Source organism: Castor canadensis, chromosome 14 (genome assembly GCF_047511655.1).
Source record: "Castor canadensis chromosome 14, mCasCan1.hap1v2, whole genome shotgun sequence".
Classification (NCBI taxonomy): domain Eukaryota; kingdom Metazoa; phylum Chordata; class Mammalia; order Rodentia; family Castoridae; genus Castor; species Castor canadensis.
Genome location: NC_133399.1, coordinates 70,997,129 through 71,022,664, shown reverse-complemented (window position 1 = coordinate 71,022,664; position 25,536 = coordinate 70,997,129). Strand labels below are relative to the sequence as shown.

Below are 25,536 nucleotides of genomic sequence, written 5' to 3'. Positions count from 1 at the left end.
GAGTATGATCTTTTTGATGTGTTTTTGAATATATTTACCAGTATTTTGTTAAGAATCTTTACATCTATATTCATTAAAGATTGTGGTATATAATTCTTTTTGTTGTTGTTGTTGCATCTTTATTGGGTTTTGGAATAAGTGGCTTTCATAAAACAAGTTTGGAAATGTTCCTTCCCTTTCTATTTCCTGGAAAAATTTGAGGAGTATTGGTATCAGTTGTTCTTTAAAGGTTTGGTAAAATTCAGCCATGAATTCATCAGGTCTGGGGCTCTTCTGTGTAGAGAGGCTCTTTATTACTGCTTCAATCTCATTGCTTGCTATAGGTCTATTTAGGTGGTTGATGTCTTCTTGGTTCAATTTTGGCTGCTCATATGCATCTAGAAATTTATTCATTTTGTCTGGATTTTCCAGTTTTCTTGAATATGACTTTTCAAAGTATTCTGTAATGATCCTCTTGGTTTCATTATTATTTGTGGTTATATCCCCTTTTTCAAGTTTGATTTTATTAATTTGGGTCTTTTCCCTCTCCATTTTTGTCATGTTGGCTAAGGGTTTGTCAATCTTGTTAATCTTTTCAAAGAACCAACTTTTTATTTCATTAATTCTTTGTACAGTTTGGTTTTTTTTTGGTCTTGATCTTACTGATCTTGGCCCTCATCTTTATTATTTGTCTCCATCTACTAGTTTTGGGTTTGGTTATTATTTTTCCTAGAAGCTTAAGATATATCACTAGGTTGTTTATTTGAGAGGTCTCTTTTTTTTAATGTAGGCACATATATCTATAAAGTTTTCCCCTAGCATGGCCCTTGCTGTGTCCCACAGATTCTGGTAGGTTGTATTTTCATTTCCATTAGATTCTAGGAACTTTTTGATTTCTTCCCTTATTTCTTTGGTCAACTACTAGTCATGCAACAGTGTGTTGTTCAGTCTCTAAGTGTTTGAATATTTTCTGTGGTTTCTTTTGTTGTGAGATCTAGTTTTATTCTGTTGTGATCTGATATGATACAGGGGATTATCTCAATTTTCTTAAATTTTGTTGAGACTTCCTTTGTGTCCTAAAATATAATGTGTTTTGGAGAAAGTTCCATGAGCTGCAGAAAAGAATATGTATTGCGTGTTTACTGGGTGAAACACTCTGCAGATGTCCATTTGATGTGTGTAGAAATTCTGAAGTTTTGTGTCAATTTTTTGCCTAGATGACCTATCTACTGCTGTGGGTGTGGTATTCAGGTCTCCCTCAATCACCCTGTTAAGGTCTGTGCTCTTAGGTTCATTATTATTATTTTTTAATAATATTTCATATTTGATGCATATAGGTTAAGTATTTCTTCTTGACAAACTATTCCTTTAATTAATATGAAGTAACCTTCATTGTTTCTTCTCATTTTAGTCTGAAGTCTACTTTGTAAGAGATGAGTATAGCTGCTTTTGTGTATGGGTTCCACTTGCTTGGGAAACCTTTTTCTTCTCTTTGACTCTAAGGCAGTGTTTATTTTTTTCAGTGAGATGAGTCTCTTGTAAGCAACATACGAATGGGTCTTGTTTTTTAACCCAGTTTGCTATTGTAGGTCTTTTATTGGGGCATTGAGCTCAATAACATTCAGTGTTAGTATTGAGAGGTGCTTAGTATTTCCCATCAATTTTATTCCCATTTACTTTTTATCTATTCCTTGTTTACTGGTCTGCTTCATCAAAAGGGTTTATTTTTTCTTGCATCTTCCTGGCTTGCTCTAGTTTTTTCTTCTGTGTGTAAGAGTTCTTTAAGTATTTTCTGCAGTGCTGGCTTGGTAATCATAAATTCCTTTAGCTTTTCCTCGTTGTGGAAGGTTTTAATTTCTCCTACAATTAGGAAGGATAGTTTTGCTCGATAAACTAGTCTGGGTTGACAGTTGTTTCATTTCAGGGCCTGAAACATATCTTTTCATGACCTTCTTAGAGTCTGTGTTGAGAAAACTGCTTATTCTAATGGATTTGCCTTTGTGACCTTGTCTTTTCTCCTTTGCAGCTTTCAGTATTCTTTCTTTGTTCTGTATGTTGAGTGTTTCAATTTTGATATGTCTGGGGATGTTTCCTTTTTGGTTATGATTCTTTAGTGTTCTGTAAGCTCCCTGCATTGATGACTCCCTCTCTCTCGTGGTTGGAGAAGTTTTTGACTATTATTTTATTGAATAGGTTGTCTATACCTTTAGTTTGTATCTCTTCTTCTTCTTCCATACCTATGATTCATAGGTTTAGTCTTTTCATAGTATCCCAGATGTGCTGCATGTTCCATACATGTTTTCTTAGCATTTTTTCATGATCTTATACTGTTTTATCTATTCCTCTACTTTCTCTTCTGTTCCCAATACTCTTTTCAACTTGCTCCATTCTGTTCACAAATCATCTTTTTTATCTTGTATGACCTTCTTAATTTCATTCATCTGTTTGTATAATTTTTGAGTTCATTTAGTTTAGTCACATCCTCTTTGAGGTCAGACACTAGCTTTTGTGTCTCTTCCTTAAGGTCATTATCATTCTTACTATTATTTTTTGGAATTCAATATTTGATATTTCTTCCTCTTCACAGTTGTCTAGATCCTTAGGGGTGGAAATGGCTTTTGAGAGGGAGCTTGCCTTGCTGCTTCAGATTTCTGTGTTGAGATTTATGCATCTGGGGTTATTTTTTGTTCACAGTTCCAATCCCTTGTGCCCATGTATTTGGGGGTTTTATGAAGGATTGTACAGGACTGGGCAGTGGTTGAGCTCTAGTGTCTTTTCTCGTGTCAAGATATGAGGAGGTAGTGGCTCAGTATCAATTCTTTCAGTTTCTTATTCTCAAGAGGCTGTATTTTGACCTCTGTTCCACACAGGGAAAGAATACTTAGCTCCTAAAGCTGTCACAGATATTGAACTGCAGCCTTGATGTTACAGTAATCACTGATGAAGATCAGTTACTGCTATTGTTCCAGTACATCTGGTTTTCAATTGGAGCAGCAATGAATCTTCATGGTCCTGGAAGGTTAAATGTTGTAAGTTGTGGTTGGACAAGACAGAGGGAAAGGTCTAGTGGGTAACATGAGGTGAAAAATTTATGTAGTAGGAAAGGGTGGTGGCTGCGCTAATATAAGGCATTAATTAAGAGGCAGACTAGGATGGGTAGAAGATATCAGGTAGGTTATAAAATGATCGAGAAAATGGGGGAGAAGTTGGGAGAGAAAACTGGAGAAAACTGATCAAATAAAAACTCCGCAGAACAGAAAAAAAAAGAGAACAAAGAAAATATGGGAATCCCTTTATTTATTGGAATTATTGATAGTGAAGGACAACTGTGGGAGAGCAGACAAAGAGGAGATTGAGAAAGTAGTTGTTCTGGTGGTTAACAGGTAGAAAGTATAAATTGGGGAGGGTAGCAGAAAAGGGAGAAAAAGAAATAGTTTAGGTTACAAACTTAAAGGTGGTTCATGGGAGGTCTCATACATGACTGCAATGAAAGGGGACAGAGGTCAAAAGAGGGAATTGGGAAGCAGGAAGGCAAAACTGCTGTTGTAATGTACAAAAAAAAAAAGGAAAAAATATAGCTGCAAGTAAACAAGTAAGAGGTCTAAATCACAGTTTCAGCAGCAGTGGCCATAAAGTTTAGATAAAAATTGCAAATTTTCTAGTGTTGTTGCTCTTCTCCCATCCCTCTGTGTCTGACTCTTTCAGTCCACCAGATAGCAGGCTAAATTCGATATCTGCTTCTGGTTTGGCGACTGGTGCTGTAGACAGATATGTGTTTATAGATCTAACTCTTTGGAGTTTGTACTGAGACCAGGCAGCCTCACCCCACTAACATCTGCAATGTTCTCATCTCTCAAGGGCCCCACCACTTAAAGGCTGTAGTTATGCATCAAGTGCAGAGTTTTATTCACAAGTTGTCCAACTTCTGGCAGGGCTGGAGGTGCAGCTGCCTGATGGCAGTGCTACCACACAGTGACCCATTCCCTGTGACCTCTGTGGGAGCTGCTGGGTCTCAGTAAATTTTTCATGTTGGGTACCTGCTCCTTGCAGGCCTTCTGCTATTGGTCACTAGAGCTCAAGTTGGGGGTCTTGCAGGCAGTGGTGGGAATCCCTAAGGCTGGCGGCGGGGCACATGCCTTCTAGGAAAGTGCACCATGATTCCAGAGAGGGTTTCTGTTCTAGCTTGAAGCACTGTATGGTTCCACTTCTGCTCTTTGGATCCGCAAAGTTTTCCTCAGCAGATTGCCCCCTATATGCCTCTGATGTTTGGGCAGTTCTTGTACTGAAGGTTTCAGCTCTCCCATTGTCTTGGGCATTTGGCTCCCATGTTTGGCTCTGAGGGTTCATGTATTCTGTTACTTTAATGGTTTTAGGTTCAGGCACTGTTCTATTTCTTACTGCCTGTGGGGCCTGAGATGTGTCTTTCCAGGGCCTGCAGTTTCCATGGTCCTTCAGATTGTGGGAACTCTGTCCTGAGTTTGGAGCAATTAGCATCATCTTGAAACCCACAAGAATATCTTTTTATACATTTTGCACTCATGTACAATATTTTCTCAAGGTTCTACAACTAGACATCGCATTTTTGAGAAACTGGTTACGTATACTTTCAATTTGTTCAGTTTAATCATAGTCTCTAAAATGAGCAATGCAAGAATTTCCATTTTTCTTATATTTCACTAAACATAATACTGCCAGACTGATAGGTGGGGAATAGCGTTAAGTTCCCCACTTGAGTCTGAGTACCTGGCATATTTTTGTCCATTTAAGCCTATCTTTATTTTCTAATTGGTATACTGACTTCATTTTTTTTAGAATACAAACTGAAGTGTTGCACAGATTCTTCTACTTTGTCTTTTTATTTTCAACTATTTTGTCAGCTACAGAAAGCCTTGATTTTAATCTCATCAAATTCATTAACCTTTTTTCTTATGAATTTTGTTCTTATTTCCTTTTTATATACAACATTATGTTGAAAGACCTTTCAGACTGCCTTTTTCTTTGGCTTATTGTCATCTCTCTCCTTCTACTACAATGTTAGCCTCCAAAGGATAGAAATTTTGTTTTGTTTACTATCTTACCTAGTACCAACAACTCCTTCATGTAGCTATCATTATCAGTTTATAAATAAGGAAAATGAAGCCCAAAGATGTATGAATAATTTTCTCAAAACAAAAAAAGCACAAAAGGAGTGACACAGAATGAAATAGAGGTTAGAGGAAAATGATAATGAGAATGGGATAAGGAATAAAATTGCTAATTTCAGCATAAATTATCTATGCTAAACATAAAATGTTTTTTCATAAAGTGTAGAGCATTAAAAAATCTTTCTTACACCCAAAGCATATTGATATTATAGATTTCACAAATAAATTTGCAAATTATTCACAAATTGCTGTCTGAAACAGCAATTTGTAGATTTCACCTTTATATCATTTCTTTATATTCTATATTCAATTTAATCAAATTCTCCTGCTGTTTTTGTTGGGAGCAAGTGCAATAGCAATGTAGCATTTGTCGAACAGCAGTTCAAATAATATGCAAAATCCCTATTAATAATGGCAAAAGGGAATGGAAACCTCGAGTCTAACACACAATTTTGAGGTTTCAGCATGTCAAAAATCTTATCAGAACTCAATGATCACTGATTGTATGTACCAGGAATAGATGTATATACCAAGAATATGCCCAGGAACACCACTCCTATAAAGCTATTGCTAACTAAATTTGGTAAAATATAAAATACTGGAACTTTCAATATACAAACTGAGAAATGATTAAAAATGTCTCAAGAAGGAGGTCACAAAAGAATTGTGACCTAAGGGGAATATGAGGCATGAGATTGTAGTCAAGTAGGTCATTTTGACCTAGCATAGCAGGTTTCTGCCAATTCCCTGATGGCATGAAGGCAATAAATAATGCCAAATGAAAGCTGCTTCAACCACTCATGCAATTCTTTCTCTGGAATGTATTATATAAGTGAGCCATGACCAACATAATAAAAAGGTAACAACATCAGTTGTTGTGGATTTTCTTTCTTTTTTTTTTTTTTTATTGACTACATCCTACAGAAGGCATTGGTAAGCTTTTTCTGTAAAATGTCAGAAAAGTAAGTATTTCTGGCTATGCAACCTGTACAGTATCTGTTGCTAGTATTCTATTTTGATGTAGTGCAAAAGTGGTCACAAACAATGCACAAAAGAATGGGTGTGATTGTATACCAATAAAACTTTATTTGTGTGAATAGTGGGCAGGCTGGATTTGGCCTGTATTGGTCCTAAGTATGCCAATTCCTGCTACAGATGATCTAACTCAGTGCCAAAATCTCACCATACACCATCAAGTTTGACAGGAATTTAAGCTTTTTTCCTTACTTGAAAATAAATGCAAGACTTTATGCATACAATCACAAATTAGGAGTTTAAACCACAGGGATTACTAGATATGGGTTGTGTGTAAATCCGAGGTGAAATATGCTGTTAGAAAGTTGTGAAGACATCAAACAGGCAGGATTGTCTCCTCAGATTTCTTGCAAAAGTTAGTTTTCTAAGCTCTAATGAGAAGACAGCAACCGGCATATTTTAAACTTGCTGGAAGTAATTAAGACATACGAATTAAACTAAAATGGTTTAAACTTGCTAACCTGCTGTCTCTTTTACTTAAATTTTTTTAACTTAAAGCATAAGTTCTACTATAGGAACTAAAGTATTTTTGGCTAAAAAAAACCTCAGTCTACATAATATTTACCATTTGAGAAGTAATTACACATTTGTAATATAAAAATCTTAGTTTTTAGATAGAAGCAGCAGTTAAATAATCATCTGTCAGAGTTAATACACGTGACATATTTTTTTCATTGTGTGGAAGGCTCAATGACTACTGAAAGCCCCTCCAAATCTGAAAACAGTCTACATCTACCTATGGAATAAGAGGTTCTTTTCTGCCATTAGACTGATGGGTGTATACATCTAGCTGTGTCTTACTGAAGTCCCAACATAAAAAGAGAATAAGCAACAGGCCTCCAAACACCTCATCTCCCCCATAAAAACAGTTGGTACAGTTCATTAACTACTCTGCAAATGTATATTAATATTTTTAACAATATAGACTAATTACTGTGCACACTGCAGTATTTCTTTGCTGATCCTAATCATTTTCCTTAATGACTACTTAAAAAGTCAAAATGTTGACCTCACATAAAATAAGCTATTTGTATTAATTATATACAGTGCTCAGAGTCACTGAAATCTTACAGAACTAGTAATAAATACATTTATATTACATTATAATCCATTCTCATTGCCCATGATGGTAAATTGCTGCTTCTAGGAAGGGAATCAGTATTTAAATACAAATGAGAACAGATGCTGAAAAAATGTTAGCATTATAGAAGACTTAAAAGGATCTAAATCTGAAATTATCTTCAGCTTGCATCCGTTGTTAATTTTGTTCTATAGTATGATTCTTTTTTAGAAATAACACATTAAAAGGATCATGTGATCTGTATCACAGATTAGAACCAAATATAAAGCAATATTCTTTCACAATAGGAAACAAATGTTTTCTCATACGAAAATCAATGTGATCTTTATAAGAATATTTAAAATTATTGAGGTAACATTTATTTTTATGTCAACATTTTTACTGGTTTTGCACTTTAAGATTATATACCAAAAGCAAAACGTTTTACACATAATTTCATATATTTGATGTACTTTTTAACTGAAGCAATTACAGATTCAAAAATTTTGTGACTGCACTTCAATATTTCAGTTAAGATTACAGTGCATTGAGCCTTAGTATTAATTTTATTTATTTATTTATTTGGCAATACCACTGTTTGAAATCAGGGCCTCATGCTTAGCAGGTGTATTCTACCACTTGAGCCACACCTTCAGCTTTAAACTTTTGATATTTAAAGGATTCTTTAAGAACGTAATGAAAACTGAAAAAATATTTGCTTAATTACATTTACATTGGTACACTGGTCTTTTTGCTTAGATATTGTCAGGGATCTTGTCATATTTGGTAGCTTTGTACTTAAGGACATAACACACATATTGCACCTATGTGTGTATTTATAGTTATATATCCTGACCCACACAGACCCACCCCATACTTTGTAGTGCAAGAGGGTGTGGAGATTTGATGGAATGACTTAAGAAATATAAACATACATGCTGTATCTTTAGTGACCTAATAGAAACACAATAGCAAATGTACTTTTGTGTAATTCTGTGTCACTATTTGTTGACACTTTTTGTGGCACTGGAGTTTGAACTAAGGGACTTGTGCTTGCTAGGCAGGTGCTCTACCACTTGAGACACATCCCAATTCTTTTTTTGCTTCGGTTATTTTCAGGTAGGGTTTGAAGTTTTTGCTCAGGACCAGCCTCATGCCAGCTACTCCATGTGTAGTTGGGATGCCAAGTGCACGCCACCATGCCCAGCTTAAGGACTGACATGGGGTGTCACTGACGTTTTGCCAGGCTGGCCTCAAAATGCAACCTACCAGATCTCTGCCTCCTCAGTAGCTGGAATTACAAGCAAGAGCTGCCATGTATTATTCTCTTATCAAAATTCTGCTTCCAAGTGACAACAGTTTTGACTCAGTGGGAAAATGTTGTTGAGTAGAAAAAAAAATCAGTTAAAGAGTTTTAAGTTCTTGATTCTTTATCTGATCAGCTTTATGATGTTAAGAATTTTAAACAAATTAAACTTTTACATCAATCAAATATAAAGCCTATTAATCTTAAAGATTTTGTTAGGCTAAATGTTTCTCTCCACAGTTTTTAACTCCTGTCTTTGCTTTCTTGTTCTTGTTTGTTAATAAGACGAGATTGCTCTCATCATTGCTCAGGCTGCGTGTGAAATCCTGGGATCATGGGATCCTCCTTCATTAGTCTCCTGAGTAGGTTGGATTATAGACACATTCCACCATGCCTGGCTGAACTCCTGTGTTTCTTGATTTTATAACTATTAAGTTTTCATTCTCCAACACATATGTGAATTCTAGAATCAGATCTTATTCCTATCCTTATGCCTTAACTTTTGACAGTTTTTCAAGTTTTGATAATTTTCTATGTTAAACAGCAATTACATTTTCCATCCAGTACCTAAGTTCAGGTTTCTCCTCTAAAGCCAGAACAACTGTCACAGCTCTCCCTTTCTCTGCTCTCCATTCCACTCTACCTTAAGTATTGTTAACTACAGTAAACCTCTACTGACTTTATAAATGTCACTACATCCCTTTCCACAGCCAAACTAATCAAGACCTCAGAGCTCAAGTTTCATAAGCAATGAACAAGGCAGCTAATTTCTGATATATGCCTTTGCATCTGTTTTATTCTTTCTCACTCATTTTCTGTCTGTGAGACCCCTTTTCATACATTAAAAGCCAGTGGGAGAGATCAACCACTTTAGGCATTGAGTTGTTCCTCTCTTGATGCTTCTTTGCATGCAGTGGTTTTAACATTTGCTGAATTGGATTATAAGTATTTTTTATCATCCTAGCTTTCTGAAAATAGCAAATACTTGAAATTTACATGAGGTGATAAAAACATATAACTGAATGAAAAACAATGAAATATAAATGAATTTTTACTAGAAGAAATATAAAGCATTGCATAAGTTATTTGTAGGTGGATCAGATACACTGCATGAAATGTTGTAATGCTGCTTATTCCTTTTTCATGTTTTCTTCTAAAAACTATTCAGAATTGTTCTTTTTGTTACATAAATTACCAAGAAAACAAAAATATGGAGAAAAATCTTGTCTATAATAAATATGAATCTGTAACCTATGATACCAAATGCCTCCATCTCCTTTCTCTTTTCTTTTCAACAGAACTTTGCATATATAGCAATGGTATTTAGTCATATGACTTACTAAATTAGGAAGAAGAAGTCAAAAGGCAGAAACATTCTCTCCAGACAAACAAAAAATAACCATCTGGTTTTTTTTGCATAAATGGAAAAAACCCTCATATGGAAATGTAAAAAGTGGAGCAAGTTCAACAAATATAAGTAGACTATGTCAAGTGAAATTAAAATCAGAAATCATTACAAAATGGCTGCTTTTGACTGTAAAGGGTAATATTCATAAGCCCACATTTAAAAATAACACCTCTCTTTGCAATAGTTAACTTTATAATAAAAATACACAAGAGAAATTAAGGAACAAATAATTACTTTCAGCATAAAGAGAATAGGGACTTAATTCTTTTCTGTGGAACTGCTAAAATATGCATGGAACACTTTGTACTGCTTGTGAAATGTCTTTACATCCTAAATCTCATCTTGATGTCAGTGATCCATGAAATGAAACCTTGGAGAATTCCTGCTATACAATGGGATGATGCTCTCAACAGTTTATCAGTACTAGGTATTCCTGATGTGTTTTAATAGACTTGCTACTTTGATTAAAGTATGCTGCAAAAATACTATACCATGGATTGAAACAAGTTGGCAAGGAAAAAAAAAAGGATTTCTTCTTTTGAGAAATTTCTGTTTAGTTCACTTGCTCATTCTTTATTAGTTTATTAATTTTGGGAGAATTTAGTTTTTTAAGTTCCCTATATATTCTGGTTATCAGTCCTTTGATGTGTAGCTGGCAAATATTTTCTCCCACTCTGTGGGTGTTCTCTTCAGTTTAGAGACCATTTCTTTTGTTGAGCAGAAGCTTTTTAGTTTTATGAAGTCCCATTTATCTATGCTATCTCTTAGTTGTTGTGCTGCCAGGGTTCCATTGAGAAAGTTCTTACCTATACCTACTAATTCCAGAGTATTTCCTACTCTTTCCTGTATCAGCTTTAGAGTTTGGGGTCTGATATTAAGATCTTTGATCCATTTTGAGTTAATATTGGTATAGGGTGATATATATGGACCTAGTTTCAGTTTTTTGCAGACTGCTAACCAGTTTTCCTAGCAGTTTTTGTTGAAGAGGCTGTCTTTTCTCCACCGTATATTTTTAGTGCCATTGTCAAAGACAAGTTGGTTATAGTTGTGTGGCTTCATATCTGGGTCCTCTATTCTGTTCCACTGGTCTTCATGTCTGTTTTTGTGCCAGCACCATGCTGTTTTTATTGTTATTGCTTTGTAATATAGTTTGAAGTCAGGTATCATGATACCTCCAGCATTGTTCTTTTGACTGAGTATTGCCTTGGCTATTCATGGCCTCTTGTATTTCTAGCAATAAAGGAAATGCAAATTAAAACCACACTAAGATTGCACCTCACCCCTACTAGAATAGCCATCATTAGCAACACCACTAACAACAGGTGTTGGCGAGGATGCAGGGAAAAAGGAACCCTCTGGAAAAAAAAATGGAGGCTACTTAAAAAGCTAAACATTGATCTACCATATGATCCAGAAACAGCACTCTTGGGGATATACCCAACAGAATGTGACACAGGTTACTCCATAGGCACCTGCACACCCATGTTTATTGTGGCACTATTCACAATAGCCAAGTTATGGAAACAGCCAAGGTGCCCCACTACTGACGAATGGATTAAGAAAATGTGGTATTTATACACAATGGAATTTTATGCAGCAATGAAGAAGAACGAAATGCTATCATTCACTGGTAAATGGATGGAATTGGGGAACATCATTCTGAGTGAGGTTAGCCTGGCCCAAAGACCAAAATCGTATGTTCTCCCTCATATGTGGACATTAGATCAAGGGCAAACACAACAAGGGGATTGAACTTTGATCACATGATAAAAGCCAGAACATACAAGGGAGGTATGAGGATAGGTAAGACACCTAAAAAACTAGATAGCATTTGTTGCCCTCAACGCAGAGAAACTAAAGCAGATACTTTAAAGCAACTGAGGCCAATAGCAGAAGTGGACCAGGAACTAGAGAAAAGGTTAGATCAAGAAAAATTAACCTAGAAGGTAACACACATGCACAGGAAATCAATGTGAGTCAACTCCCTGCATAGCTATCCTTATCTCAACTAGCAAAAACCCATGGTCCTTCCTGTTATTGCTTATACTCTCTCTACAACAAAATTAGAGATAAGGGCAAAATAGTTTCTGCTGGGTATCGAGGGGGTGGGAGGCAGAGGGAGGGGGTGGGGGGGAGAGGGAGGGGGAGAAATGAACCAAACATTGTATGCACATATGAATAACAAATAAATAAATAAATAAAAGGAAACTATAATATATAAAGAAATAAGAATGAATACAAACTTATCTGCAAAAAATACTTGGTGTTTCTTGCCAATTGCTTTATCATAAATTGTATTTTGCTGCATTAATATATTTAAATAATTAAAAATAAGTTTATAGCAAATATGGATTTGCCCTTATTTTTTTTTTTTTACTATGGAAGATATGTCTCTATTAACATACTATCAAATATCTAATTTCTCACCTGTCTTGTCTCATGTGCAGAAGGTATTAATCTCTTACCATATTAAAGTTGCTATACTGAGTTTGAACAAGATCACAAAATTGAGAACGTATGTTCACCTGCAGGTATTTCCAATCCAATCTATGTATCTTACTTTTGAAACCATAACACACATAATTAAGGAAATATATTTAAGCAAGGAATGGGCTACAGCTGTGCACAGTTTAATATATTCATCAAACATGTGTAAAAAACAGTGGAAGAAATTAACATATTAGGAATTAACACAGTGGAAGAAGATGGTCAATGCTGTTTAATGAGTTTCAGAAACACAATGATCAGTCCACATGCAGGATAAACTAGATACTTATAAATTCCTTATCCTTCAAGATTTAAAATCAAACCTTTAAACAGTACCTTTTTAAAATCCTATAAATTACATGGTTATAAGAGTTCAAGAAACCTTACTCTGGAAAAAAATTAAATCATTTCATTAAGTTCTTGTTACAGAATTCGTAATTATTACAAAGAGCACTGGACTATTCTGGTCAACTATATCTTTGTCAAATGCTAAAGAATCAACCAAAAAATATGTATTTATGTATATTATGTATATTATCTGTGACTACTGAAATTCTGAGTAAGAAAGATGGAAAAATAAAGGAGGGATTAAACTACTCCTTTGTGAGTACCAGATGTTTTATATTACCTATTTCATTTACTCCACATAAGAGATAATTCCTTTTTGCAGGCTCTATTTATATCATAGGCAATGTCCTCTTCAAACCAATATCCTAAAGACGAAAATCATGTAAACTACACAAAAAAATGTAGCTAATCAAGGCAGAGTAAAAGCAATACTTTGAATTTCAATAGTCATTAAAAATAAGAAAGAAAACTAGTCTGCAAATGATTCAAAGAAACTACAATAGGAAATAATTTCCATAAGATTTAAGAAATTAGTCAGATAATAAAATTTAAAATTTAATGTCCTTAAAAAGACTTGGTATTTACTGCCAAAAAAAAAATCAATTTGTTTACATGTTGTTTTGGTTTACTCTTTTCAATTCTTCAGTTATTTTAAAGGATATTCAGTACCAGAATAATGTGTGACTCTGCCACAAATTGAGCCTGGCTGCTCCCATGAATGTAGCTCTGTAAGAGAGGACAAAGAAACAAAATTTACAATCTAGGAAAAAGATATTATTATTTTACAGTTTTATCATGAAGATAAATAGAGACATCTACTAGTTTATAATTCTTTTGAATAAAATAATTATTAGTTTCCTGGAAACACATGAAAATGTTGGTTGATATTACCGTAAACTATAGTAGCAACTTAGTATCACAAAAGTAATTTTGCATGTGTAAATGTAACTTGGTAAAGAATTTTATCTCAAACATCAGACATACAATGCAATGATTCTTCCAGAATTAACAACAAAGATGTATTTAACAGCATAAGGTACAGATTACAGCAAGTAATTTCTCTGATAGTTCCACTTTTAAAATATATAAAAATCCCCCATCAACTGTCAAATCATTGTTTTCCTTATTACAAAAGTTTAAAATAAGGAGTTACCTTACAAATGTACACATTAGAGCATTAAGTTCTTTTTTAAAGAAATACAATTATTAAAAACCGTTCTTACCATATTTACAAGCATATAATTTAGTTCTACATTAAAGAAGAGTTTGTATCAGGTATGTGTTATTTGATAGCAATTGGTCATGAAAAAAATGACACAAGTGTCCCACCTAGAATATTTTGCCCACAGTATTTCTGTGATTAGTCTTTCTTATGAAAAGTAGTTGTTTCATGCATTTTCCATTTATAAAATGATAGCAGAGAAAAAAACTACCTTAAATACAAGTAAGTGTCCTCAATGCTTACATCACTTACCATAACATACCACTTGAGAGGATCCAATGTTCCCTATACCATTTTCCTTTATTTAATATTTTCTTTTGTTTGTAACTGTAACAAATAAATATGGCTAAACTATGTGTATTTAGCTAACAGTCAGAAAATTATTCCTTCCTGGCACTAATCATGGACAATTCATAAAATCTCTTCATAAATTACGATTCTCTCATCAATAAAATCAGGAACCAAATTAGATAATTCCTAGCATCTTTATGAAGTAAAAAGTCTATTTTGAAAGTCTATTCTTTATCTCCTAATCTAAACCATCTTTGTTTCTACTCCTAATTCTCAGTAATTCATAGCACAGCTGTTCCATCTGTAGGCATGTTCAGATGTGTTGTTTAGTGTCAGGCAAACTAGCTTAAAGAGAGCCACTTCTGATTGACTCACATGATGACTTCTAAAGAATCTTATTTTTAAATTCTGATTCTATCCACTTAGATATTCCTATATGGACACCAGTATAACTTTGAAAATGACAATCTAGTTGTTAGCTAACCATCTAAGACTCTGAACACTAGTAATGGATGCTAGTGTTGAAATTATTTTACAAAATGCAGCAAAACAACTACAAACACTACAAACCATACTTCACATCAACTATGAATAGAAATTTAGACTCTGTGAATTAACAAACAGCAGGGATAGCAGCAAATATAACTATAGCACCAATAAATAACAACATCTACTCTTTATGGAGCTCTCATTTTGTCTAAGACACTTAATTACTTGACATGCAATATCTCAGTTAATTCTAATAGCCCTACAAAGTAGGTCTTTTGTACTATCCATTTTATACATAAGGTTGCTTAGGCTTAATGAGGATGAAGATAATTTCCCAAGTTTACATGTATAATATGAAGCTCTGGGATTTGAACTTAAGTCTATTTGATTTGGAACCAATGTTTTACTCAACTATATTGTTATTTGCTGAATGTTTGGGTAAAGGCCTCATGTATGTTTTCTCATTGTATTTTAACACCATATAAAATAGTTATTACCTGTCATCTTCCCTATGAGAAACTGAGACTTGGAGAAATTTAACTCCTTGCCCAGGACTGCACAACTAGTAATTGGTAAAGATTGGCCTGCAAACTGGGTCAGTTTTTATCATACAAAAACAGGAATTACATTAAGTAAAGAAAATTAAAAGTTTTATTTGATCTTGGATAATTAAATGTTGATAGGTAAAGTAATTAAAACCAACTGACAAAATATCTGGATGTAACAGTAAAGAATAATATGTCCAAATTTATTTAACAATAGCAAAGTACTTTGCCTATATTAGAATCATACATTTAGAGTATAATTTCAGTTATTTTCTAAGTGAGTAATTTTAAAAGTTTAAATAATAGAATCTTCTCCAATCAAGTTTTTGTCCAGGTTATCAATGGACTTCTCTTTGCCAAATCCTATGGCAATTTCTCAGTCTTTGACTTAATCTATCTGAAAAATGTGTTGTACCTGACCATTCCCTCCTTTTTTTTTTTTTTTTTTTTTAATATCTTCTTCACTTTACTTCTAGGATGCCACTCGTGAACTCCTACTCTGCTGGCTCTTCTTCCTCAGGATCCCTCATCTTCTAACTCTAAACTGTGTAGTGTCTCAAAGTTCACTAGATTTAAGCCTCTCTTTTCCTCTCACCCTTCCAGGGGATATTATGCAATCTCATGGCTTTAATTATGTAGCCTGCATTGATGGTTCTCACATTTACATCAAGGCTGAGATATATCCATTTCCAGTTGTCAGTTTAATACTCTTTACTAGCAAACTCCACTTAGAAGTCTAAAAGCTTAAAATGGCCAAACACAAACTTGTGGTATATAGGTATTCTTTTCTATTCCAAAATATGCTTATCTGATTCATCTCAGGAAACAGCACTTGATTTTTCTAGTTGTTAATTCCAAAACCTTAGAGCCATTCTTCTTTCTCTTTTCTTCCTGTCCCCACACACCTAATCATTCTGAGAATAGTATTGGTTCTACTTTCAAAATTCATTCCAAATTCAGTATTTGTCAGCAATACCAGGAAGAACTGGCAACATCTGGTCCAAGCAGTAATAATCACTTCATGCCTAGATTATTGCAAGATCAGGTTCATTCTCCCTGCCTCTACCCTAGACTCTCTTTGTCAGATATTAATACTGTTAAAAATAAATCAGGTCCTATCATTATGTTTCTCAGACCCTTTCAATGCTTTCTCAAATGCATGAGATTTGAGATTATGTTTCCAGTCAAGATACCAAAACCTTACATGTTTCTAATATAAAAGGACAGCTAGATTAAAAAAAATTCAAACTTGGTCTTTAGATAGTTATCATTTCACCAAAACCAATCTGTAATATTTATAGTAGGTTGTTTCTTATGTACATAAGGCAGTAGAGATGAACACTTTTGAATACAATCCTGAATCTGCAACATACTAGCTGTGTTACCCTAAACACATTACTTAATCTCAACTTTAGGAAAAGGAGAATATTCCTCAAAATACTGTCCTAAAAATCAGGAGATAATTCATTTGCAAAAGTGAATTTAGTGAGTTTAACTAATATTAATAGTTAATAATTTTAACTGATATTTTTAGAAGGTGATATTCATAAAAAGTACTAAATTTTAATTTTTGTACATCTTTGAAGTCTTTGAGATCACATTAAGACTAGATACTTCAAGAGACTTTAGGATTTAATAAACTAGAATTTATTTGATAATTTTTTTACTGAGCAATTAATATGTATCAGGTACCAATTTAGGTAAAGGAGAGCCAGTAACAAGAAAACCAAACTATGCTCTTAAGGAGCTTTATACAGTCAAACTTTAAGAACACATTTGTCTGGAAAACTACAAGAAAGACATTATTGGCCCAAACTAGAAGGTCCAAGTGCAAATATATGAACAGTAAGGACAAATGATCATTCTAGATGTCCTGATTGTTGTCCTTAGATAGCATCTTTCATTGATAAGGGAACTCCTAAAGCAATGATTTAATGAAGCTTAAGCTAAAGTCCACAATTTTAAGCTGGTTTAAAAAATTTGTATTTAATCAATGTGTGTTCTTTGAAAGAAGGAACACAGAAATGAATTCCTTTACAATTAACATATGATATTTACTTATATTTTCACCCTCCAAGTTTTATGAATTCTGATGACTGAAGGAAATATCAATACCTACTGGTAATTTACTCCAAAATACATGTTTAACTTATATTTATAAAGGCAATGCATTTGCATATCAGATAAACACCAAGAAGAAAATGTGTGCACTCATTGATACTGGATATGTTAAAGTTTTTCAAAATATTAATGAAATGTTCTTCATTAGTCCAGTTTATGAACTAAAATGAAACAAAGGTTCACAAAATCACTATATAAGAAAGCTACTGTTCTGACTTATTAAGTTCCATTTTATTTAGAGTATTAGACAATTTGAAGTTTGCAGGGCATAATATAAAATATATAGAGATGGACAACACTATTTTCTTAATTTCAAGTAACATACTTGAATATAAAAGTAGTATTACTTATTTAATTTAGTGGTTTTTAAAATACCTTTTCCAAAGCAGCATCAAGAATGAATGGAAATTAAATATCCATAGATGAAAGAACTCTCATTTCATTTAACTTATTCCTAAATTCTTGGGTGATTACATTAATATGTTCTGCTTTTCTGATATTATTTAAAATTATGATTGTAGTGAGTAGTTATTAACTCATTTTAAACACTTATTGTTCTGAAAATAGAAATGGCCTATGTGGATCAATAGATAATTTTCTGAGAAGGTTGCTATTGTAACAAAAAAGCACACTGAATCTGTAAGTCTTGGTTTCTCATGCTGATAATAACCATTCAGTTTAAGAAAGTATTTGTTTGCTTGGTCAGTTAAATAATTTAAAACTCAGTTCCCTAATCTGTAAGACACAGTGATTTCTGACTGTATGAAGGAAACAGTGTATTCTAGTAGTTTATGCAATGTAATTCAATCAAAACATGAAGTGGTATCCTTGTCCTTCATCTGCCACAACTATGACCTTCCACAAATTAAGTGTCAAACTGCTAAGCTGTTTAATGGAAATAATAAAATGTGAGAACTGATTGGATAACACACACAAAATACTTAACACTATGCATAAACCCCAGTAAGAAGTCAATTAACACAATCTATCATCATCAATCACATAAGATTCAAATGAGTTTTAAATTCTGACTCTTAGTCATGAGACTCATTAAATGGTAAATCTAATGTCCATTGTTTTATTCATATTATTAGACATGCAACAGTAGACTATATTTGGATTACGTTCTCCTACCAGTGAGTAATCTATTCTTTTGTTCAAGTCCCCTATATACTATGCTGATATTACAATTATCACCCTTGAGAATAAAATACATAAACAATCAGCCTGTCTGATGAACCCTAACAAAGTCTATTTCAGTTAAATGAGCTTTGAAACAAAATCAAGTACTAACATAAGCAGAATGTGAAAAGTTTTATACATATGTGGGTATGTATGCCAGAAATTGTTCTTTTGAAGACAATAATACAAAGGGTTCCACTTAATTATTTTTCCTTTATTTGTTGGTAAAATACATTTAGGCATCCATTTGCTTTGGCATAAATTCTTAACTAGAAACAACAACAAAATGTGCTTGCTTAAAGCTATCTGAAGAGATGTGACTTTGATTTTCTAATGATTTTTAAGAATTACTTTTTTTCAAAAAGGGCCATTTACAACATTAAGCAAAGGGCAAATGAAAGAAGCTAAGACAGAACATTATTTGATGTTGCTTATATGACAGTTTACCTCATTTCAAGATTAAATTATTTTTAAATAACATAACTGCAAAATAACACCAGAGTTTGTTAATGACTAGAGTAAATACTGCTATGATTATCTCTCACTATCTACATGAGGTTTTTGGTCTAATCTTTTCATGTATTTTACTGAAATCAGCATAAAATGACATATACATTTTTCTGTACATTTTCTATTGCCCACCTTGGATATTTCATGAAAAGTATTACTATGAGTCATTTTAGCCTATTCCAGTACAAAGACAATGAACTCTCAAAATCTAAATCTTGTAAATTATAATCTGTCAGTTGTGCAATACCTGATTTTGTATTCTTTGTGAAGACAGATATTCTTACAAAAGCAAAAATGGAAGATAATTTACTGTCAACAAAAAACAGAAGATAAAATACAATTATTTTCTCTGAAACACTTCCAAGAAGTCAAAGATTGCCTTCTGCTTTTAAATAAATGTCTTTGAAAGGTTTACCACGCGTCTTAGTCGGCTTAGATGCTTTAATAGTAGAAATTTATTTTCTCACAGTTTTGGATACTGAAGAGTCCAAGATCAAAGTGTCCAAATAATCCACTTTCTCACTTCTTTAGGAACTTGGGAGGAGATACTAAGTTTATAAGGCCACCAGTCATATCAGATAAGGGTCCTTTCCTTATGAACATATTTCACTCTATTTACAAAAGACTCCATGTCTAGATATAGTCACACTAAACATATGAATTTGGGGAGGAAAGCACAAACTCAGTCCAAACCACTATGTAATTCTAAGTAGAAAAGACAGCATTTCCAAATGCTAAATAATAGAAATTTAGTAATAACATTCTAGTCCCAAGTCTTTTTTGTGTGTCAAAGATACCCAGGATAATAAAATGAAAAAGCCTTTATTATTTCCTTTGCAGTTTCTTCCTTAAAATACTAATATCTAGGAATGGATATACGTGAACTGTTAGGACAGTGTCAACTATCTTATTTAGCATTAGAATTAATACAAACTTTAAAGGTATACTAACTTTCTACTGACTTTAGTAAAATATGAAAAAAACCCAAACTACTAAGAGTATGAAAGAAGGGAGTGAGGGATAGAGGGGAGTGAGGGAGAGAAGAAAGCAGAAAAGGCACGCAAGTCAGCCGGCTTCTCTTGTTAGTGGCAAAAGGAAGAATCCTGGGTCACTACTGTTACTGTACAAAATAAGCTGAAACTCCTCACTGGCAGTCTTCTTTAAGAAAAGACTTCTTCTATTTCTTGATAGTGACATGTTTCTAGTCCTATCCTTGGGGTCTTCTTGTGTTCATAAAGCTACATTAACTTCTTTGAGGCAGGAAAGAAGTTATTAGGTTGCTATACCAAATGGCAGATGTGATACAGATAATAAAATAGCTGGGTCAAGTTCTTCTGAATTTGCTTGAAAGAAGTATAAATAGGTATTTATACATCAAGGTGACAAAGAACCCCACTGTGCTTGATTTCCTCAGAATGCTTAAAATTTCTAAGCATTTCATGAAATAATTTGCTTAACCTGAAAAATGGTAATAAAGTATAAGTTCTTCATGAAAACAGTGATAAATCTCAATTATTTACCATTAAAAGTATTTTGTCTCTGTCAATTGTTAGCAATGAACCACTACTCTATTGATATGTGGAATTAGAGACATCTTTTAATTCTGCTCTAGCTGAATTAATTGCATGATTGGCAGCGGAGTGTTAAACTTTCTCTGACCCAGCCATAGTCCCAAAAGGGTTCCTTCAACCTTTATCATCCCACTTGAGAATTAAAATGTTTATCAATGAATCTAAGTCAGTGTTCTTTAAAAAGTACTTGAAATTGTGTGTATGAAACTGACCTGAGATGCTTGTTTAAAAAACATTCTCAGGTTCTATTTATAGAGATTCTAATACAACAGGTTTGTGTCAGGACCAGAAATTTGCACTTCTGATGAACAAGTCCTAGCTACATAACTACATTTTGGTGGAGGCTGTACGGGGAAGGCGCTATGTTGTACTTTCCCCCTTCCCCCAATACTAGAGTTTGAAATCAGGACCTTACACTTGCTAGGCAGGTGGCCTACCACTTGAATTATGCCTCCAGACTTTTTAAATTATTTTTTTATGCCCTGCCAAAGTCCTCCTATTTATGCTTTCTGAATAACTGAAATGGCAGGCATGTACCACCATGACCAGCTTATTTGCTGAGATGGAAGTCTTGATAACTTTTTGCCCAGGCTGGCCTCAAACTGTGCTAAGACCTCATGATCTCCACTTCCTAGGTAGCAGGGATTACACATAAGAGTCACTGCACTGGCTGTAATCTTCTTACATCTTTTAGAAAGGCTATATACTCAGAGAAAACATCTTACCAATATGTTTTTTATTTTTTAAATGATAAGAGAACTATTTTTCAATTGTAGAGATTTTCAGCTAATATACAGTGTTGGCTGCCAATTGGGGCCAAGCTACATGACATTAATTAGGCCAAGTAATCAACAGACAAACATCATGGAAATCACTAAAAACTCAGATTTCAATCATCTTGTCAAATATTCCAGAATACTGTCTAAGATACTGTAAGAGATATGGTAAAAATTAGAGAGGCAAAAACTGAGTTTGTGGAAAAAAGACAAAATGATGGACCTTAGCTCCTAACCGGGGGCTTGAAGAAGTTCACAGTTTTTGTGAAGTTGTGCCCCAAGACCAGAAGGTATGCATGGTTTTACTCTGACCTTTATCCATAAAGTTGGTGCAGATAGTAAGTGGATAGAAAACTCTCCTTATAAGCTTTGCCTGAATTACAACTTAAGACTGGTACTCCATGTATGATATGTAAAAGAAAAAGCAAATATAAAACAATAACAAAAACAAAAAAAGCAGCCAATGCTAAGGAGATCGTAAACAAAGAATGTTGAAATAGTGTGGAATAACTGTTCCTCCGTAAAGGTGAGTCAATAAAAACATAGATACAGGCCTGAAAAACTACTGTAATATAAAACAACCCAAACCTTAGAAAGTAGGTGAAAAAAGCTGCTGGGAAATAAACTGTTTGGAGAAATTCTTAATACTTTCTGAACAAAACTGGTAATACAACCAATTAGAGCTGCTTATTCTATTATTTCAAAATAAATGTTAAGAGAACAAAAATATGACAACATAATCAGACTAAGAAATTTTCAAGTGCAAAGCAAAAGTTTCAAAGGTTGTCCTGAGTCACGCTCTAAGTGACTTTACCAATTAACATTTTTTGATAACAATGTATTTCTAGACACACAGATTTAATTTTACTCAGTAACAAAAGAAAATCTGAATTACATTTTCAAAGAATTTTGTAACTAATGTAATAAAAATACCAAAGTTAAAAATAAGTTGTTACATTCTTTAGCATTTTTAAATCCAACTGAGTAGCTTTTAATGGGAAATACAGCAAATATTTAAATCTATAATGCACATGGTTCTGTAGCTCTGTCACATCAGGTATATATGATATATTATATCATATTACCAAATGTATGGGTTTAAAAAAAAACTTTTATCCTGGAAAAAAGCAACTATGAAATGAATTAATATTGTCATATCATTATTATAAATGTAAATCCAAAGTGCAAGAACACAAAATAAAATACCTCAACTAATGTAGCTTAAAATTTGCATCTTTTGTGTTAAAATAGTTATTCATTTTGCATTAGCAAACATTTCATGCTTGTGATTATTCTAAGAAATATATTAGAACAATGTCTCTTATGTCCTAATCTACATTTGCCAGTAAACCGAATGGTTTTCCCTAGGAAAACTATTTAGTCTCTCTGTAATTCATTTTTCTGGTGGAGATCAGAAGCAACATCTCTTACATTTTCTCCTTTTCTGTTTATGTATGTATAGATATGAATGACCACATATTCTCAGTACTCACATTGACAGTGTTTTAATATAAGCATCTTCTATGGATGCTGAGTACCTTGGGGGAAAGGCAGACAATAATTCTTTAATAATGAACACTGTACAGTATCTGCTAGAGGCTTTCTGATTATCATTTGGGTTTGTATTTATTTGTGGTCAATGCCTCAGTGACTGTAATATGATGAAAATATTTCTGGGTCTGAGCTCATTGCATTATGCTGTAGTATCTGCTACAACACATCTTCTATTACTTTGAGATAGCTTTATTTTATACTCTTGAAAGTTCTCTTATGTGATCTTGAGAATAATACTTCATTTAAAGTTCACCTAATGGCAAATGCTCTAGAAGTCCAGTTTTATGCATTTTCGCTATGTCAAGGGCGACTGTATTCCGAAAAACGCATCTGGGAAGCCATTGCCTATAAATCTTTGACATCACAGACTTTACCTTGATATTTCATGTGAAATATAGTATGACAGCATGATAAATGCAACCTGCCTAAGAAATGAAAATGGCATTGATAAGGATTCAGATGTTAGACCAACATAATATGGATGAGAGTACCATGCCTTTGTAGGCCTTCAGACTGGGTTTAACTAATAATGGGTGTTATTGGTAGAGTTAATCTGCCAAATAAGACCTTAAATTTTTGGTGTAATTTCTTCTTTTTTAAGCGTACTATTTGAGGATTACAAATGAGCAACGTTTATCTTTACATTTAATCTGTATACTATCAGTGTGAATCTAGGCATAGAAGCATGTTGTATAGAACATATTTAACAGTATACTACAAAAGTTCTGTTTCTCCTGTAAAAACTCTATAGCATTAAAAACACAACCAATATCTTTAAGAGACGTTTCATACTATAATAGTAAGGGGCCATAATTCTAAACCAGGCTGCTGGACTTGCATTCAAGCTGTGTGGAATTGGTCATATACTTACCAACCAGTGGTTTAGTTTCTTCACCTTTAAAATGGGGACAAAAGTACATGTACTTCATAAGATGTTATAATTTAAAGTTCTTAGAAAAGCATGACATGCAGTAGCCCTTCACTAAGTGTTAGCTATTACTGTTATATTTATTTTATAAATCATTATTGATTGTCTAAACATGTCAAAGGATATTCCTAGGCATTTGAAATAAAAGAACAAAGTGAATCTCCCTGGCTTCATGGAACTAGGTTTAGTGAGTATCTGTGTGCTTATGTGTTGAGCCAGGGGAAGACAAATTATAAAAAAAGGAATATATAAATGTGTGCATATATAATGTAAAATGAATTGCCTACTGTGTCTGTGCAAAGTCCTACATGAAAAAAAGTAGAGCAAGGAGTGGGATCGAAGTATTGACAATGGGAACAGGATAAAATTTAAATGAAAGGTGGGTCAGGATAAACACCACAGAGAATGTACTTGATTTCTGAGCAAGGACTACAATAAAGAAAGTAATTAGCTTTACTGGAGAAAGCACAGAAAAGACAAATGGAATAATGTCCAGTGCAAATGCCTTAAGGTAGAAACTTGTTTAAGGAATATTAAGAAGTGAAGGTATTGTGAGGACATAGATTTTATTCTGAGCCACAAAAGCCATAACAGCAAGGTTTTGAGATAAAAGAGAATGGTTTAAAGCATCGTGATGGTGGCTGGTAAGAAGTGGTATGATCCTAGATGTATTTTGAAGGAAGACAGGTATTTGAAGGAAGAACAATAGGATTCCTTGTTTTTCATGTGTTTTTATGTAAAAGAAAACACCTTTATAAATTGGCAAATGTGCAACAAAAAATTATTTTAACCCCCTTAGATATCAACATACACTTAATTAAAAAAAAAAAAAAAAGGAAGGGTAGGAGGGGAAAAATCTTCTCCGAGAGTGGGTACCAGTGTGTGTGTGTTGGGGGCAGGGTCACAAGGAAAGGGAGAATGTGGTGTTTTGCATCCACATATGAAAATAAAAGAAACCTGTTGAAAATTGGTCTAAGAAGGAGAAGAGGAGAATGATGAAGGGAATAAATCTAACTAAGATATATTGTAAGCATAAATGTAAATTTCCAAATGTGTCTCCCTGTACAACTATTATATGTTAATAAAGTCATAAAAAGTTAAGGTCCAAATTCTTAGTGAATATATACTACATTCATAGTAACATAAATACATAACATTTATATCCATTTGGGGATACATGAATTTAAAATAAAGTCTACATATTCAGTGATATATCTAGATAGGTTTATTAAAGAGATTACTACAAATGGTAAGTTGTACTATAACTATAAAAGATATATGTTATATTATTTCTCCATGAAGTTCTATTCTGTTTTTATATTTTTCTTCTTTGGAAGATATAAACTCTTAAATTCAACAGTTCTTTTACATGAAAGTTCTCTCTCCAGCTAGTTCTATTTTCATATCTTATGGAGTACATCATGATTGGATATTTCTACTTGAATATCCCACTTAAATGTCCTATCTCCTTAAAATGCAAACATCACAAACTTATGTTAATATTCTCCATACAAACTATCTTTGTCAGACCTCCATGCTTTTGTCAATAGTACAACCATTCTTGTAAAAAGGTAGAAAGG

At 33.5% G+C, this 25,536-nt stretch overlaps 1 protein-coding gene across 4 annotated transcripts in view; it reads right to left on the bottom strand.

Annotated features, from left to right (window-relative positions):
• Window positions 1-25,536, bottom strand: part of Tusc3 (tumor suppressor candidate 3) — a 196,838-nt gene that overhangs the window by 19,369 nt on the left and 151,933 nt on the right. For all 4 annotated transcript variants that reach the window (XM_074054731.1, XM_020167490.2, XM_074054732.1 and 1 more), the window contains one exon: window positions 13,430-13,493. In XM_074054731.1, the coding sequence (XP_073910832.1) occupies window positions 13,430-13,493 (64 nt within the window). The remainder of the gene's footprint in view (window positions 1-13,429; window positions 13,494-25,536) is intronic.